At 35.8% G+C, this 18,757-nt stretch overlaps 3 protein-coding genes across 3 annotated transcripts; all 3 read right to left on the bottom strand.

Moving 5' to 3' along the window:
* Positions 1-607: 607 nt before the first annotated feature.
* Positions 608-4,894, bottom strand: LOC111792313 (denticleless protein homolog A). Its single transcript, XM_023673690.1, has 16 exons — positions 4,731-4,894; positions 4,528-4,643; positions 4,316-4,424; positions 4,154-4,218; positions 3,900-3,938; positions 3,681-3,777; positions 3,464-3,560; positions 3,312-3,375; positions 3,164-3,240; positions 2,984-3,056; positions 2,805-2,884; positions 2,284-2,368; positions 2,110-2,178; positions 1,973-2,040; positions 1,842-1,890; positions 608-1,276 (listed from the first exon to the last, which is right to left on the bottom strand). Exons 1-16 carry the CDS (start codon positions 4,795-4,797, stop codon positions 941-943), a joined length of 1,491 nt encoding a protein of 496 aa, XP_023529458.1. The 5' UTR covers positions 4,798-4,894; the 3' UTR covers positions 608-940.
* A 938-nt stretch (positions 4,895-5,832) lies between these two features.
* Positions 5,833-11,233, bottom strand: LOC111793193 (anaphase-promoting complex subunit 10). Its single transcript, XM_023674969.1, has 6 exons — positions 10,916-11,233; positions 10,763-10,823; positions 10,584-10,676; positions 10,434-10,504; positions 6,436-6,540; positions 5,833-6,342 (listed from the first exon to the last, which is right to left on the bottom strand). Exons 1-6 carry the CDS (start codon positions 11,092-11,094, stop codon positions 6,273-6,275), a joined length of 579 nt encoding a protein of 192 aa, XP_023530737.1. The 5' UTR covers positions 11,095-11,233; the 3' UTR covers positions 5,833-6,272.
* Positions 11,234-13,369: 2,136 nt separating this feature from the next.
* Positions 13,370-16,205, bottom strand: LOC111793192 (F-box/LRR-repeat protein 7). Its single transcript, XM_023674968.1, has 2 exons — positions 15,041-16,205; positions 13,370-14,097 (listed from the first exon to the last, which is right to left on the bottom strand). The coding sequence occupies exons 1-2, from the start codon at positions 15,837-15,839 to the stop codon at positions 13,499-13,501; spliced, it is 1,398 nt and encodes a 465-aa protein (XP_023530736.1). The 5' UTR covers positions 15,840-16,205; the 3' UTR covers positions 13,370-13,498.
* Between the last annotated feature and the right edge of the window lie 2,552 nt (positions 16,206-18,757).

The following is an 18,757-nucleotide window of genomic DNA, read 5'->3' as shown; positions in this document are numbered from 1 at the left end:
TTTTTTTGCATTATTCAACCTATTAATTAACACTTTCAATGCATATGAATATATATATATATATATATAATTAAAACAACATAATATTGATATATTTCTTTTTAGTACTTTAACTTTCATCTTATTGCACACATGGTCCATAATTGTAGTATATTTTGGAGTGATATTATAAGAAAGAATACGATTTGTCTATTTCAGATTTGGCATGAGTCGTTGGTAATATTAATAATTTAATTTGTTTAGCTATACGATTTAGCATCATTATTCAAAGGTTTAATTTAAAATAACGACCAATTTTGACTTTACAGGTATCTTATATCATTAGGAAGAGAAATCCATCTCGCTAATTTGAAAATTTACGATATTTATTCAGACCAAACTTTTAGTCTTTCGAGTTGAGGTTGTGTAGGCCTTAATCGACCACTACCAAATAAAGAGGATCGTCAAACAAATCCACAAAGAAGAAGCTAAAAGAATTCTTTCAACACATACGATTCCTAAGAGTGGCTACCTACTAGAGCTTCGACCAACTACCATCTATAATAATTAGAGATGTGTCGGTCGAGCTCAAAAGGGAATTGCCCCAAATAGAGACTTAAACTTATACTTATGATCAAAATGTTATATATACCAAAATGAGTTAAAATACCATAAAATACACATCTTACAAAATTGCATCCCCTTAACTGTACATCTCAAATCCAAGCCTACAAATCCATACCCCATTACAGTAAGCCTACAAAATACCACATAATCTCATACCATCCGAAACTAAGGTATAAACTTAACCCAAAAAACTCAGCTTCCAACTGCAAACTTGGGGAGGTTCTTGTTCAAAAGGCTTCTATTTGAATGCACCACCAAAATTGAGGTAAAGTCTAGAAAAAGAGTGGATGAACAATATGTACTCTCTAGAAATGATGAAGAATCGATTGAGGCTTTATGAAGCAACTAGAAAGTAATCTCGGATTGTTTTTCTTTTCATGGAGGAAGGAGGAGTAAGAACAGAAGATGGGCTTTTTGCAGTGGCTTCAGGAGATTTCTCAAAGCTTTCAATTAAAGCAGCGTCTGATAAGAATCTTTTTACCTTGGATTCAGGAGTGCCTAAATTGGGCTCCATGATATTGCCATTGGCTCTGTCAAAGTATGGAGAATCCGAACTATCAGAATCTTTGGCCTGTTCTAAAGTCGGCATTGCCATAATTCTCTTTCGGTTGCATGAAGTTGCCCTTTTGCTTGAGCTGCAGCTGCTGTTTTGGGAATTCCATATCCGAACCTATCAGATAATTTGCCAAATAAACATCATCAAAAGGCAATCTTGTAGAATTTATAAGGTTTAAAAGGGTTTTTCTTAACGTGCGAACGTTTTACCTCCAAATTAAAATTATGTCTAAACTAGTTGGGCCATGCTCATATTAACATTTTAATCTAATAATTGAACTTCATAGTTACACTTCAAACTTTGCGTAAACAATTTTTGTCTCCTTAGAACTTAGGGACACAGTTATACAACCTATAGAACAGATCAGATCATGTTCGAGTAAAGTCGTTTGCCTAAAGAATTTTTGTAAATTATTTGTTAGAAACTCGGACACAGAAAGGCATTTAAATACTATGTTTTGAATTCAATAGATTAATGTTGACGTCTAACGACTAATGAAAGATCATGACAAAAACTACCGAACTTATAGAGTTGGATTAAAATAAATTAATTTGAAAGTGAAAGAATTATGAAAATGTAGAGATAGTATGGTAATTAAATTAATTTACGAATTATGAAAATCTTAGCAACCGAAGGAATTGTGTCTAGAGAATAAGAAATTGAATTGTATATTGCATACCGTGAAATCATCCGAAGATGTCACAAACTTCCCGACTTCAAACGAAGACCTGAAAGAGGATAAAATTATCAGAATGATTTAATAATCATGGAGGCGCAGAGAGCAAGTGGCAAAAGGTTTGGAGAAGATACCAATCCACCGCCGAAACTTCTCCATTATGTTTCGTTAATGTGATGGGATCTTCATGAGGCTTATCCACCTGATTTGACACAGCTTTATAAATTCGTGTCACAATTTAACAATAGCTTGTTATTAAAAAGAATCTGACCTGCCAGATATGGGCATTTCCATCGGTAGAACCACTGAGAAGGTAAGAGGCATCAGGACTGATCACAGACTGCATAAGCAAGCATTCAAACATTCATAAGGAATAATATATTCAAGGAATTTTTTGTTAAGAACAAGTAACTTCATGGCTTTCTGGGACAACGACAACACTCACCTTTACAAAGAATGAATCTATTTGGCATCCAGAAAACGATTTCATAGGACCCTTCTCCAGCTGAAGTACATTGTACAAATATATTCTGTTATAGGGACAGAAAAAAATTATGTCATTTTCTTATTTGCACACATGATACAAGCCAAGTTTGCACAAAAGTAGCTATTTGCAGGCACGCAATCTCAAAAGAAGTTAAAATTCGGTGTTTAGTGAGAATGTTTGCTAAAACCACGGCACCTAAATGGTAGTGAAATTCTCTATTTATAATAATTTATAGAATCAAATAAATTACAAAGAAAATAGAAAGAGCAATAAATTGATACAAGATATTTGTCTGTAATAAAAGGACAAATATGATACCTATGATAAACCGTAATAGAATGTTAAAAATCATACAAAATATTTGTCTATAATAAACGGTCAAATATAATATATATGCTAAATCATAATTCAGGACTAAATATCCTTTTATCATTTAAGAACCATGAAACTAGAAAGAATAGCTCGTGATTAATAATTACCTATTGTCCATGCAAGATGCTGAAAGAAGTGACCCATTTGCGTCTTGGGATAAGCTAGATATACCATGTAATCTCGTATCCTATAAATCATGGTAAATTATGTATAATTAGACTCGAGATGTTAATGGTACTACAAAAATCTAAATAAGATGCCGATTTATCTTTGAATTGAGCATTACCTTGTCACTGGATTTGGGTTGGCTCCAAGTGATTGCATTTTTCAAATTTCTTGTATCCCAGAACTTCACTACACTATAGACAAAAGAAAAGAACGAACATCAGCAACATTATATAGCTATGAGCAATGAATTCTACTTCTAACTCTATATAAGATTATTGATTGTAAATCCTATACGCACCTATCCACTGCACCAGCTGTGGCTACAGAGAGTTCGTCCTTTAGATAAAGAACTGAAGTTATACTCTTCGAAGCAGACTGGAAGAATTGAAAGAGTAAGTAAGGTTTTATGCCAATCAAATGATGAAGAGAAAATGCCAATAGCAAACCTTTTGACCCCTGATGCGCTTTGCATGAGGTGAAAGATGGGCTCCTTTCACTACAGCACTTGCCCTGTTTCAGGGTAATTTGGTAAGTTGTTAGAACACTAAACTTTGGAACTCTAACAGTTAAAACATCAAAGACTACCAATTCTACTTACCGCAAGCACAGCTCCTTATTGCCAACTTTGGAACATGAAGGGATTCTCAAGTCCCAAAGAGCAAACGAGCCATCTCTAGAACCAGATACAATTATATCTATATGGGTCAAAGAAAATCAACCATTAGAGGAAAGTAGCTCTCTTTTGCAGTCACTCAGATATGGCTTTTTGGATGTTTAGACAAAGATTCTTGTGTTGAAAAACATGAAATGTGTACCATGATTAGTTGGGTGAGATGATATAGATTTCACACTTCCTTTGTGCCCTCTCAATATTCCTATGCATTTCATTTCCTGAACATCCCATAGCTTCATCTGCAGAAGTTCAACAGAAATGTACAACTCACTCCCAGATGAAAACGTGTGACAGAGTTCAAAATATCGACGATGTTCATTAGATGAATTAACTGATTCAAGAGCTAAATGATGATACTTACAGATTGATCACCCGAAGCTGTGATCATTTGAGTATCGTCCTGCACAACATTAGCATTCATGATTAGGATGCAGTTATCATTATAAGATCTGTATACAAATCAGCAGAGTAAATAAAAGCCAATGATTCCAACTATTCTGCCTAGTGAATTACTGCTTTCTGTTGAGAAATTGAACTGTATTGGTGGAAATAAGAACATGCAAAAGCCCAAATACTGAATTAGTAAGTTCAGGGAGGGTTGGATTTGTGAACTACCTTAAGCCAACAAACATCAAACACGGCATTGCGATGAGCTTCCCATTCACAGATCCTAGAGTTCTCTGTAAAATGAAAAAAGAAAAAAAAAATTACATCCGTCAACTAAATCAACCAAATTCCAAATCAACAGGGTTGATACGAGGGAAAAAAGACCAGAACCTGAATTTTCCTGATGAGATGAAAACAACGAAAATTTGCTGCGAGTATTGAACAGGCTTACAATCCCATCCTCATCCGAAAGTGCAAATATGTGAGAATTTTTCAACGTCTACAAAACCACATGTTCACAACATCCTTCATTCATTCTCAGATTCAAACAGTGAAAAAGAAGCAAATACAAAACAACAACAATAGGTCAGTCGAATCAAGACCTTGCAGAACGAAACGGCCAACGGCGGCGTCTGGTCCCCGTTGTGTTCAATGGCAAGAGCTCCGACTTCCTTAAAGCTAAGCGCAAAATCAGCGGCAAATCGCGGCCGCTTTCGAACTGAAAAATGAAATAGCGGAATGTTATACGCTGATTATAACAAGAAAACACAAAAACAGCGATTTGCGGGGGTAGAGAGAGGGAAACCTTTGAATCCATTGAACTCTCTGGAACTGAGATCTTGGAAGAATGATGACGATCTTGAAGATTCCATTGGAGTAGCTTGAATCGGTGTCCGGAGAAAGAAAACGAAGATGAAAAAATGTTGGAAGATGGATTGCTGGCTTGAATCTGAAGAGATTTACGCTCCCCATTTGGCGCCATTGGCTGTGTTCAAATGGCGGGAACTTGAATTTGACCTTTTGTTCGTTCTTGGCGGAGGCGCCATTTTTATTTTATTCCAAATTTATTATATTAAATTTTTGTTTTTATTTTAATTTTATTAAATTTGTTTAAATTTATATAATATTTTCAACCTTCTTATAAAATTTCATTTGTTAAAAATAATATTACTCCATTTTTATGATAAATTTCAAAGATTAATTTATGCATTTATCAAATTATTTAAATTATTAAATTTATAGGAATCATTCGCGTTAAAATTAGTGAATGAATTAACAATCGTTTGTACGATAGAATGTTATTCGCCTATTTAGGTTATAAGATTGTCTTATATGTAACTACTTGAAATTATCGAGATATTAAACCCCTAACCGCTAAGGAGCTAATCATCTCGGTGTTATTATCATGTATATTTCTCTTTGTCTTCTCTCTTTGAGTGTATAAGTTGCATGATTCTATAACCGGTAGTATCAAGGCTAGAAAAAATTCACCACGTGATGATAAAAAGAAAACAAATCCAAACCCTAATAATAATCAAGAGTACCAACGATCATATCATGGCTTTGTTGATGAAATTATCAACCCTCATATCGAACTAGATGGGGTCTACATTTTGTTTCCGTTGGTTTTTACTTTTGAAAAGCATAATATAGATCGTGTCCGTACAAAATTTAATTCAGTATACTATCTGAATGGGTGCATCACTTGAATCTCGTAACTCAAATTGTCTCCTTGATACAGTTAAACTCTAAACGTACAATTAGATCATATTAGAGTGTACATAGTTTCCAAATTAAATCTACCTTAACTAGTCCGGACATATACTCTCAATGTTAGATCGTACAAAAATTAGAACGTTCTTAGTTGCCAAGTTAAATATAGTTCTAAAGCTCATGAACTACCGATATACAAAATTGAAAATTTAGAATTCTAACATATTAGACGTTAAATGAAAAGTTCCACCAACCAAATAAACAATTCTTGAAACTTCACGAACTTTCTAGAAACCGACACAGAAAATTCAAAAACTAAACCGGTAATTTAACTAGAAAAAACCATCCCTATCAGCCTAGACTAAGCTACACTTTGTGTTTCCTTTGCAATACAATATTACACGACAGTAAAAAAAAAAATATCGAATCTCCTAAAGTTTTCAAGGTACAGTCCTACTTTCAACTACCTAAACACGACACGACATGACTTCCTGGTTAAAAAATTATCGATGTGATTCGGGTTGATTAATGGGTAAGGTCACAAGAATTCTATATAACTTGAGACAAAATATACATACAAATTGGTTTTTGCTGTTGGAACAAGCATCAGTCACGTCTCGTCAGCTTTTTTTGGTCATCTTATAGTAGAATAAGTGATGAACTCTCTTGAAGTAAATTGAAATGGTTGATGAGGAATTGGGTTCCTGCATTAGATGGAATATGGAAAGTAGTTAAAATTGATGGTGTCGATGATAAGCGATCCTGCAATTGTCGAGAATAAAAGCATAACTACTCACGGTCGAGGCCCGTAAACTTTGATCTGCCGGACATGAGTATCCCTGCCATTGAGGTGATTCGATAGAACAGCAATTTGCAACATAAAAGTGTTCACAAATGTATCCCTGCAAAGTGTAACCGTTCAAAATGAGTTGAAGGATTTGAGTGTCCCTTAGAGACGTGCAAGTTATATAATTCATGAGTATCAGAGGCAGCTTGTGCGAACCTCAACTATTTTGCCTTCTGATCCTACCACTTTTAGTTGTTAAGGTAACATGTAGGATATTAAATTTTAAGTAGGTGTTCGTCGGAACTCGTACTCCCTAAATCCTTCGTTATTTATGTGGTCCTTGATCACTAGGCCAACCCGGACGCATAATAAGAAAGAAGCCTTTTAAGAAGGATGAAAGAAAAAGCAACACTCTTGGAGGAATTCTCATATTTCTACGGGTTCCCTTCCTCTTATAGACGCCACAAGCCGCATTAACCAACCTTCCACTATACTACTTATCCCTATTCACAATGCCACCAAAAGTGTGCCAACTAGATAAAGTATTTATAGGAATTTCCTATTGTAAGGCAATATTGAGAATGCGGGAATTCATCTGATCAAATGGGACAAGATCCTCCTTCCTATTGAAAACGGGCTTGATGATTGCCAGGTGTAACAACTCAAGCCCACCGCTAGCAGATACTGTCCACTTTGGTCCGTTACGTATCGTTGTCAGCCTCATGGTTTTAAAACGTGTATGGTAGGGAGAGGTTTCCACACCCTTATAAGGAATGGTTCGTTTCCCTCTCCAACCGATGTGGGATCTCGCAATCCACCCCCCTTGGGGACCCAACCTCCTCGTTGGCACAGGTGTCTGACTTTGATACCACTTGTTAACCCAAGCCCACTGCTAGCAGATATTGTCCGCTTTGATCCGTTATTATCGTCGTCAGCCTCACGGTTTTAAAACGCATATGGTAGGGAGAGATTTCCACACTCTTATAAGGAATGCTTCGTTCCCCTCTCCAACTGATGTAGGATCTCACACCAGGCCACTCACTTTCCCCATATTTTCACTATTTCTCTTTGCAAGCAAGCTTCAGGTATACGATGCATTTCTTTACCATCAATGAAATTGCTTCTCATGTGTGTGCCTATATATATATATAAGTTTCCACCCATAGAGTAATAAGGTGTCCGACCTTATCTATAATCTACTGACTACAGTAGAACTACATCAACTTATCCTGTGAACTTCTTCTGAATTCATTAGTCTGATCACCTATTCAAACCGATAATTCATATCCAGATTCATGAACTAGTGGAATAGCAGATTTTTCAGTTCATATCAATGGCCTGATAAAGAGAATTAGATCCTTTTTCTTGATTACCATATCATTAAGATAGTTAGGTTTAGAGTTTTCCATATATATCCATCAATCATCACACTTCAGAAGGCAGTATCTAAAAGAAGTTCTGGTTATCAAAAGGTTTAATTAATAACTAAAAAAGACAAATCGAGCTTTCCAATGGGATACTGGTAGCAATAACACAAACTGATCCTAATCAAAGAATGAGCTAATGAAAGTGCACTAATTTACAACGTAAATTAATGGGTAAAATACGCTTTTGATCCTTTGGTTTGAAGACAAGTTTCTATTCGGTCCCTACATTTCAAAAACTGATAGTTTAGTCCTTCACCTTTAACAAAAAGTTCAAAATGGTCCCCTGACGAATAGTTGAGTAATGGAAAAATGTTTTGACAATTGATTTTATTTTTTTAGCTTATGTGAAATTGGTCTCTCTTTCTTCTCCTACCCTTCTATTCCCCTCTATGCTGTTTCAGAGCTTCTTCTCCAGTGAAAATGAAAACAATCCCCTCTCTCTCTCTAAAATTTCATATTCTTATTATCTTTTCTCACTCTAGAAACACCCCCCTTTATTATCTCTCTCCCCCTTCTCTCTCTCTTCAATGTGTCTTTTTTCCTCTCTCACTCGCTAATGTCCAATATCAGTTTGTTATTACCAAAAAAATAATAATAATAAAAATCATCAACTTTTTAACTAAAGATAATTAAGATTTTTTCTCTTGGACATTCCATCATTCCCATCAAAGTACTTATCGTTTCTCATAAACCTAGTACATTCAAATCCCAAAACATCAGCCAAATGTCTTTATATCTAATTAGCAACCTCATAACTAGATTTCCCTCCAGCACATGACAATTCCCTCAAAATGTTAGGAAGAACAACCATTGCCGTAACTTGGTTCAGACTCATCAAAAGGAAATTGGATCCAACCATTTTAATCCACTGTCTGACATGGTTGTTGTCCAATAAAACATACTCGTATTCATAGCAACCAGCACAATTTCATCAGTCAACTCAGCAAAAAGTGGCCTGAATAAATACGACTCCCGTGTCCCTTCAGGACATACAACCAAATCCCCTTCTCCAAGCAATTTTTGTATTGCTTAGGTGAGATCCCACATCGGTTAGGGAGGAGAACAAAACACCCTTAATAAGGATGTGGAAACCTCTCCCTAGCATACGCGTTTTAAAAACCTTGAGGGGAAGTCCGAAAGGGGAAGCCAAAAGAGGACAATATCTGCTAGCGGTGGGCTTAGGCCTTTATAAATGGTATCAAAGCCAGACACCAGGCGATGTGTTAACGAGAAGACTGAGCCCCGAAGGGGGGTGAACACGAGATGGTGTGCCAGCAAGCAAGGACACTGGCCTCAAAGGGGGGTGAACACGAGATGGTGTGCCAGCAAGCAAGGACACTGGCCTCAAAGGGGGGTGGATTGGGGGTCCCACGTCGATTAAAGAAGGGAACGAGTGCCCGCGAGGACGCTGGCCCCCAAGGAGGGTGGATTGTGAGCTCCCACATTGGTTGGGGAAGAGAACGAAACACCTTTAATAAGGGTGTGGAAACCTATCCCCAACAGACGCGTTTTAAAAACCTTGAGGGGAAGCTCGAAAGGGAAAGCCCAAAGAGGACAATATCTGCTAGCGGTGGGCTTGGGCCTTTACAGCTTCACCATTGGCTTCATGGATGACTCTTGATCCCAAGCAGGAAGTATGAAATTCATGTGTCCATGTTTAGAGAAGAAGTGGATATGAGCAAATGAGAGAAAAAAGAGACCAGTTGTAGAGAGAGACAATCAAGAGGGTCTAGTTTTGATCGTAGTCACTTAGCCATGGCCAACAAAGGAAAATACTTTTTTTGGTGCCTAAAAGGAAAAATCATCAATTGTCACTAAGAAGAATATGAAAGAGGTAAACTGCGAATTCAAAAGAGCAATCTCAATAGGGGTGGAAAACTCCCAATTGCATTATCTACTAGGAGAAAGTGCATGCCTAAATGTAAGGGGGTTAGTGTTAGACTGTTCTTGCACAATGGAAGTGTGAGGCATTTAGTCAGGTGGCGGGACGCCCTCTTTTGTAATACTAAGGATAAAAAGAGGGGCCTATCAGAGGGGTAGGCTGGTAGTGAGTAGCTAAAAGTGAAGAGGACAACGCATCTCTGATTGGGAGCTATAACTTGTAATTTTCTTGCCAATGTTTCAGTATTTCTAGCACAAGCTATCAAACTCAACAAATCTTTCGTGATGTAGAGTAGCCACAAAAATATAAACGCTCCTTATCTAATCAACCTCGTGAAGTCTGTTCCAACTCTTATTTTAGAAGTATCCCTCCCAATGAACCAAGAATAACGAGGCTCTTAAATTATTATGATAAGAGATTTCAACAAACTACTTTATTAACTCAAGGAAATACTAGTCCTGTCACCAATAATTTAAGGGATAAAACAAAACTCTAGATAAGAACAACGTTGAGGCATATTGAGATTAAACCCAAGATAACCCATATCTGATCCTAACAACTGCATCTATTATTTTGCGCTTCATCTAAAACCCAAGATTGAGTCAAACAAGAACAGTTCACTGAAGCGAAGATATTTTATGAAGAAAACGGACAAAAAAACAACAGAAATGGTAAGTGGTGTTGATGTTCTGCACTTACTTTGGATCACTTCCAGACAATGATAAATAAACCCAACCAGTTGGCTTAACGAGCTCCACGGTTTTTATTTCCTAAATTCAACCAAAGTAATATATTCAAAATGATTAAAACTTGTATGTTTGGAGAGAAATCCTGAAAATTATGAATTACCTTCAAATTATGGAAGCCGTCCCCTGCGCGTATAGATACCTTACTCGGCGTGTAGCTCTCGTCAAGCTTAAAATCTACGTAGAGAACAACCAGCTGCAAAAATCCCCAATTATTCCTCAACATTTCGACCTCAAATAGAATTCTAACAGTTCGAAGTTATAAGAGTAACAATCTCATACCTGCAATTTCACTTTCTTCTGAAATTGAACGTTCACCAAATGAGGTTGAGCGCCATCAGATCTGTAACCAACAGTATTAGCAATATGAAAATAAAAAAAAATAAAAAAATCATGCCGCAAACATAAGGAGAAGTGCAGAGAGGGAATTTTAACTGCCAATAAGTTTCAAGGTTATCATCGCGTAGGGCGGAGACGCCATTCCCAGGTTTGCACGAGCTAACACTCCAAGCGGCCTTTTTCCCCATTTCTCTGAGATCGTCTTCAACCACGAGAACTTGATTTCCTCCTGTAAGCTTCACATCGTCTTCTCCTTCCGACGACTCCGTCGCCATAGCCTCGGCCTCCTCGAGCTCCGCTATCTCGATTGATTGCTGAATGACCGGGAGTCCGCCCCTTTCGCTCCCGCTCGGCGAACGGCGCTCGACACCCTCCACTCTCTTTTGAATTTTCCACTTTTTTTTTTCACTTTTTAATTGTTGAATTAAAAATTTTAAAAATAAAAAATAAAAATAATCGTACGCATTTATTTATTTGGTTTCTAAATTTATAGCAAATAATTTATTATATCAATATTTATCAAATGTTTAACAAATTTTCAGTTTTTTATTTATTTATTTATGAATTTATTAGACGCAAAATTAAAATATTATCATTTTTAGTATAAAAATTTTATATTTTAAGATTTATTATTATTTTTTTTTTTTTTTAATAATGGAAATGATCGAGAAGTGTATAATCATTTTGCGAGATTCCACGTCCCTTACCTAACATAACATTTTTTATAAGAATGTGAAAACATCCTCAACACTTTAAGGAGAAGCCTTTGAACGGAAAATCGTCCTAAATAGGATAATATTTACTAGCAGTGGACTTAAACTGCTACAGGTAGTATCAAAGTTAGACATCAGACGGTATGCTAACGAGATTTCGAGATGGGTTGGATCCTTCGAGGGGAAGCATTTGAACGAAAATTCATCCTAAATAGGATAATATATGCTAGCAGTAGACTTAGACTGTTACATATCAAAGTGAGACATGGACGGTATGCTAACGAGATTTCAAAATAGGTTGGAAAAATCTTTTAGACCAACCTGAAATTTCGGGTCGATAAGTCGGTGATAAACGTATTCTTAATCTTTTAAAAAGTAAGGTATAGTTGAGTTGTAACGTTATTTTCAAGTTGGTCGGGTTTACAAATCCGAAATTTTGTTTTTTATTTTTCATAAATTCACCATGGCCCAAACATTGAAAATTAAAAAAAAAAATAAAAATTCTAATTTAACTCAAATTTTATTTTTTTAATTAAAAGAAATCGTTAATTATGCGGTGACAATTACATTGGCGGTGCAACCAATCCACGTGGACGTGAATAATTGGAACAAAAAAAAGACAAATAATTATTTATTTTTATTTCATTACCTCAAAAATATATAACTCAACCGTATTTATTAATAATATTTAAAAAAAAATTGAAAATACTTCAAATTATATTATTAATTTAATAATAAAGTAAATAAAAAGATAAAATTCAAAAAAATATATATATATAAAAAAACAGAAAATGTGGAAAATAAATAGAGTTGGTACGTCTGTTTCAAACTAAAAGCTGCTTTGACAAATTCAATTTTTTAAATAAATAAATAAATAATTTGACAGCTCATCTCCTGCCCTTTTTTTTTTTTTTTTTTAATTTTACAATAATATTTAAAAAAACACCACACTTCCCATTAAAAAAAATTAAAAATGCTGTTTTTTATTTAATAAATATTTTTAAAAGACCAAAATAATTTAATTAATCTATCTGATAAGTACCAATATTAATAATATAATAAAGGAAAGTCGATGTATAATTGTTTATGAAGAAAGATTTTAGATAAATTATTTTTAGATAATTAAAAAGAAAATTAATATAATATTGTAAGTTTTTAAATGCTAACGTGAACGCAGCTTAATAATAATTACAATTAAATTATGCTCGTGTTGAAAAAATTGATCTTATAAATTTGTATGAAAATTATAAATATCCTCGTGATGTCCCACATTAGTTGGGGAGGAGAACAAATCATCATTTATAAGCGTGTGGAAACCTTTCCGTAGCAAACCCGTTTTAAAGCGGGGAAGCCCAAAAGGAAAAAGCTAAAGAGGGCAATATCTGCTAGCGGTGGATCTGGGTCGTTACAAATACTTTAAATGCTCGTATTCACTTTATTTGCAAGGACCCGCTCTAAACGGGGATCCACTGTCTATACACGGAATGAAGGAGGGAATGGAAATATTTTGTTACCGTTAGATAAATGAGACCGGTGACGAAATATTCCCTGCCTTCGTCCTCGCGCCCGCCATACCACGAGGGCATCTCTATCTAATGGATGGTTTATGTCTTTATTCCGCCATGCCACGAGAGCATCTCTATCTGACGGATGGTTTATGCCTTTTTTCAAGCTTAATTCATACACATATCTCAACTTCTTTCATGTCATTCGCAGTCATTTCTACCTCAATTATCTGCTTGACGTTCTAATAAATTTATTCTCTAAGATCCAATTTTGTGACGTTTATGAGAAGTGAACGGTAATATTATAATTTAAAAAAAAAAAAAAAAACAAACCCATAAACCCTAATTTTATTTTCACGTAAACATCGAACATTTATTCCAACACGAAAGAGTGTAATTTATGAATCATCCTTCTTATTTATATGATCTTAAAATTGGGGTTTTCTTCGACCCCATTTGGATCAAACAACAATATCGACGAATCGGCGCGACGCCGAGCTCCCGACGATGTCGGAAACCCTGTCGCCTTCAACCTTGAGCTGTCTCAATTTGGGCAAATTCAGCACACAGAGCTCCAAAGCACTGGCCTGAATTCTTGGACATTGAACAATGTCAATGGCCTCCAAGTTCTTGCAGCTCCGCCACGTGGCCAAAATGGAGGCTCCGGTCAGCCCTTTGCAGCCGCGGAGGTTGAGCTCTGTAATGGAGCTGCAAGAGATGATCATGGAGCTGAAGTCCTTGTCAAGCAACATCTCATTGTAAGATAAGTCCAGAGTTTTCAATTGCTTCAAGCTCTGTCCCATGGTGGCTAGCAACCCGGATTCTCTCGCGACGACGTCGCAGTTAATTAAGGCTAGTTCCACGAGACAGGGGCCGAGGGCGAGGCCGATGGCTTTTAGACCATCGCCGGTGACAAGACAGCAACTTTGTAGCCGGAGAGATGAGAGACCTCGAAGGTTTGCGGCTATGGCAGTGAGATGCTCGTTGTTGAGGTCGAGAGGAAGACGAAGGTCTAGACTCTGCAATTCGGTCCGGTGGTCGTTGAGGAATCGGAGTAGACCTTTGTTAAATTTGACCCGCGATCGAAATATGTCGAAACAAGTAAAATAAGCAAAGGAAAAAATTAAGGGAATAGATCTTTTGGGGAACAGAGTAATCTTAAGCCGCAGATAAAACAGTAACTATAGCAGAACAAAGTAATATTAAGTCGTAACTATAGTGGATCAAGCAGTAACTATAGTAGAACAAAGTAATCTTAAGCAGTAACTATTAGCAGAATAAAGCAATCTTAAGACGTAACTGTACTGGATAAAAGCATAAACTATTAGATGAACAAATTAATATGAAGCAGTAACTATAGTAAAACAAAATAATCTTAAATCGTAACTACAAAAGAACAAAGTAATCTTAAGTAGTAACTACAGTAAAACAAAGTGGTCTTAAGTCATAACTATAGTAGACAAAGCAGTAACTATAGTAGACAAAGCAGTAACTATAGTAGAACAAAGTAGAACAAATTAATCTTAAGCCGTAACTATAGTGGATAAAGCAGTAACTACATTAGAACAAAATAATCTTAAGCAGTAACTATAGTAGATAAAACAGTAACTATAAAGTAATCTTAAGTAGTAACTAGAGTGGATAAAACAGTAACTAGCTTTATAATGCAGTAACTATAGTGGATAAAGCAGTAACTAGCTTTCTAATGATGTAACTAGAGTGGATAAAGTAGTAACTAGCTTTCTAATGCAGCAACTCTAGTGGATAAAACAGTAACTAACTTTCTAATACAATAACTAGGGTGGATAAAGTCGGTCACGAGCACAAAACTACTACCAATTTTAATGTAATTGTTCTATAAGTTAAAATTATTAACCATATTACTACTAATTCTACGGTAATTATTTCATAAGTGAGTAACTTATTCAAATGGCTGAAGTTAGTTATTATAATGGTCAAAATTTAATCTAAGGGTAAGGAAGGAAAGAATTTACTTTAGATACCTTCACGACTGCCGCCGTCGTAGACGAGGAGGGAGGTAAGATTCCGGCAATTGTCTGCTAATTTCATCAGAACGCCGTCGGCGATGCTCCGGCAAGTTCGTAGCTCAACTTCATGGAGGCTTGGCAAACACTCGACGAACGACGAAAACGACCCACCATCGCCGACGGTCTCGCAGCTACGGAGTTGCAATTGTCGGAGATTCTTGCAGCTCCGCCACAGCCAGCCGGCGCCCCAATCGCCGGCGCGGAGACCGGATAAACAGAGGCTCTGAATCGCCAAATCCGCCGATTCCCACTCCCAATCGTCGGAATTCAACTCAATTTCAAAACCCTCGCCGGAGCTAACCGAGACAGAGAGCGATTTCAGAGATGGGAAATTAACGACCCACCGGAAATTCAACGGCCGAGATATGTTGATAGAGAGAGAAGCGAGGTGGGTACAAACAGAGGATAGAGAAATAAGCGATGAGAGAGAAACAGGACCGGCGAGGAGTCTTAAAGACTGAAAATTTCCACAGAAACGGCGGATTTTCCAGATTACTTGGGTGGAAAGAGTGGCGGTCGGCACGGCGGAGGAATCGGCAGAGAGAATTGAAAGGGATGAGAGAAAGGGGTAGTGGGAGAGGAGAGACGAGAGAGATAAAACAGAGGAATCACAGAGGCGGAGAGACAAGGCGGTTTTGGAGGTCCGGTAAAGTCGGAGCCACCGCTTCGACACCAGAGACACGGCGGTAGACGACGGCGACGGCAGCTTTTGAAAAATTTCTTGAATCAATTCATCGCAGAGCAAGCTATCCATCGATCCTATCCAAATTCTTCTCTCTCTCTAACTTTCTCTCTCTAAAATTTGTTCATATTCCTTCAATATTTCTTCAGAATCTTCTCGACCCACTTCAAGTTATGGAGATTCCAAGAAACCCGTCGAGTTTCTCTCCGCCGTGAATCGGTTTAAGAGAGAGAATAGAGGAGAGAGAAAGTAGTCCTTGTGGATTTCAAGCACTTACAAGTAATTGTCCAAAGCAAACCTTTCATTCAAGCAATTCTTTCTTCTATTGCTTTTACCTAATAAAAGGGTTCCACTTAAACGATTCCTTATCTTATAAAACTCGAAAAACAATCATCATTTCTCGAGAAGAATTATTCAATGCAGTTGCTACAATTGCAACTTACTGTCTTCCTCGATGCGGGTCTAATAAACGCTCGAGTTATAGTCCCTAAACGACTTAATACCTCGTGTAGAATTATCATCCACACTGTTTGACCCTTGTTGAATAACTATATTATTCTTCCGAGGTCCCGTATTAGTTGAAAAAAGAAACAAACACATTGATTACAGATAAACTTATTCTTAGTATACGCGTTTTTAAATCGTTAGCTATATGTAATGGATAAAAGCGGACAGTATCAACTAACAGTGGACTTGAATTGTTGCAAATGGTATCAAAACCATGTGTCCGAGACAGTGGGTCAACAAATACACTAAGACCCCTAATTGGAGGGGAGGTACGGAACATTGTTTATAGACGTGGAAACTTTTTCCTAGTAGATACGTTTTAAAATCGTGAGGCTGATGACGATACATGAACCGAAACAGACAATACATGTTAGCAGTAAACTTAGGAGAAGACGGGGAAGAGGGATCTTTCTCAAATTGGAGTAAATGGACAAAGAGATACCTCAATGTTTGGTCGGACATTGCTTCTTGGGCCCAAATGCTATTTTCCAAAAGGGTGGGGTCAAAATTTTAATTAAACCTATTTTGTAGGGTACAAGAATAAATAACTTAGCAACAATATTGGGTCATTTTCTTACAAATATAATTGTAAAAAAAAAAAAAAAAAAACATTTACATTCCAATAATTAATCTTTTAAATATTTAAATTTGGTCCTCGTACTTTCAACCTATCATAAAATTAGTCTATATAATTAATTTAAATTTAGTCTGAATTATTTATTATTATTATTATTTTATCAAATTCAATAATTTTTAAAATCATTAAATATAATATTTAATGCGAAAAGAACCAATTTTTTTTTATTTATAAATATCCAATGCAAAATAAAAAATTTAAAAATTCGAGTTTTAATTTGACTTCAAATAATAATAATAATAATAAAGCATGATCGAAGATGATGTCTTAATTCTAGTTTCATACAAATTTTTAAAACGACGTCGTAAAATATAAAATTAAAAAAGTATTGATATTATATTTGATTGAATAAATTGATATTATAATTATTTTATTAAAATTGATAATAAAATAAAACAAAAAATATTTTTTTGACATAAATATTAAAAATAAATTTAATGAAAAATATTAAAAAGTTAAAATTTTGGTAAAAAAATTTAAATAAATATTAATTTTTTAAAATTATTTGACATAAATTTAAAAACTCGTTTTAATTTTAATTCCAACAAATAATAATAAATAAATAAATAAAGCATAGTCTAAGTTAACGTTCTAGTCTTAGCTTCACTCAATTAAAGACTTGCAATTTAGCTAACTTGAAACGCCGTCGTTTTATTGTAGAGTATGGTTACTCCCGACAGCTGTCGGTTGTATCTGGCTTGAAGACTCCGCTGACGGCTTTTGTAAAATAAAATAATTATATATATAATTTTTTTTCGTGGAGATGTGACGTGTGAAGAATAAAATATTAAAAATAAAGCAATGAAGAATTCATTAGAGAGATGTTTCTCTCATTTGGCTCATTAGCCTGGCCGTTAGGCTCACGGTTTTAAAACGTGTCTATTAGAGAGAAGTTTCCTAGCTCAAGCTCACTGCTAACCGATATTATCCGTTTTGACCAATTACATCTGGTCGTTAGACTCATGGTTTTTATTTAAACGTGTCTATTAGTGATACGTTTTCACACTCTTATAAACAATATTCCGTTCCCATCTCGAACCGCTGTGATATTTCATAACTCAACAAAAATAGTACAGATTGAGTGGAGTTTAACAAGTGTTTTTCTTCGGATTATCGAGTTCTCGATATTCTATCTCGTCTTCCATTTTAAGATTAACATCTTGCTCCCTTTTTATCGCCACGTATTGTTTTTGTGAGTTATGTCGTTAACTTCATGGTTGACGTTAGATCGAGTTTAATTGAAGATGTTGCATTTCGCTCTTATGCTGCTCGTTCTTCTCGGGTGATCGGCGGAAGTTGCACAAAGCGACAAACTCATTTCACATTGGGTCTGCACATTTGGCGACCCGATGACTAATCCAGTGGATTATGGGCTGCAAGGGCGATGATTACTTCAAATGGTTTACTCTTTAGACCAATAGGTTAGCAGGTTGTCATAGTTCAGGGGCTCCGAGAAGAAAGTTCACAATTTCTAGGTCTTCGACCTTTTATTTAATCTAATGATCGGTAGTTGCATCAGTGAAGATCCACTCTCCGCGTGAACCCACGTTAGAGCTCGAGAACAAACACACGAGTTATTGCTCGTTCTCGAAGTAACGGTAATATTATTATTTTTTAAATAGTGTATTTAAAAAAAAAGTGACAAAAAATAGTTATATTTTTTATAATTTAGCCTTTTGTTTACTTATTTACATAAAATTTAAAATAAAATGCATTTAAATTAGTTTCAATTTAAAATTTAATTATATATATATTTTAAATGGTAGGGTTAAATTTGTAATTTAAGTAAGAAAATTCCGGTTATACGCGATTAAAATAGGCCGGAGCGCAGCAGATAAGAAACCGA

The sequence above is a fragment of the Cucurbita pepo genome, chromosome LG04 (assembly GCF_002806865.2).
Source record: "Cucurbita pepo subsp. pepo cultivar mu-cu-16 chromosome LG04, ASM280686v2, whole genome shotgun sequence".
Taxonomy (NCBI): domain Eukaryota; kingdom Viridiplantae; phylum Streptophyta; class Magnoliopsida; order Cucurbitales; family Cucurbitaceae; genus Cucurbita; species Cucurbita pepo.
This window is presented reverse-complemented; position numbering and strand designations above follow the sequence as displayed.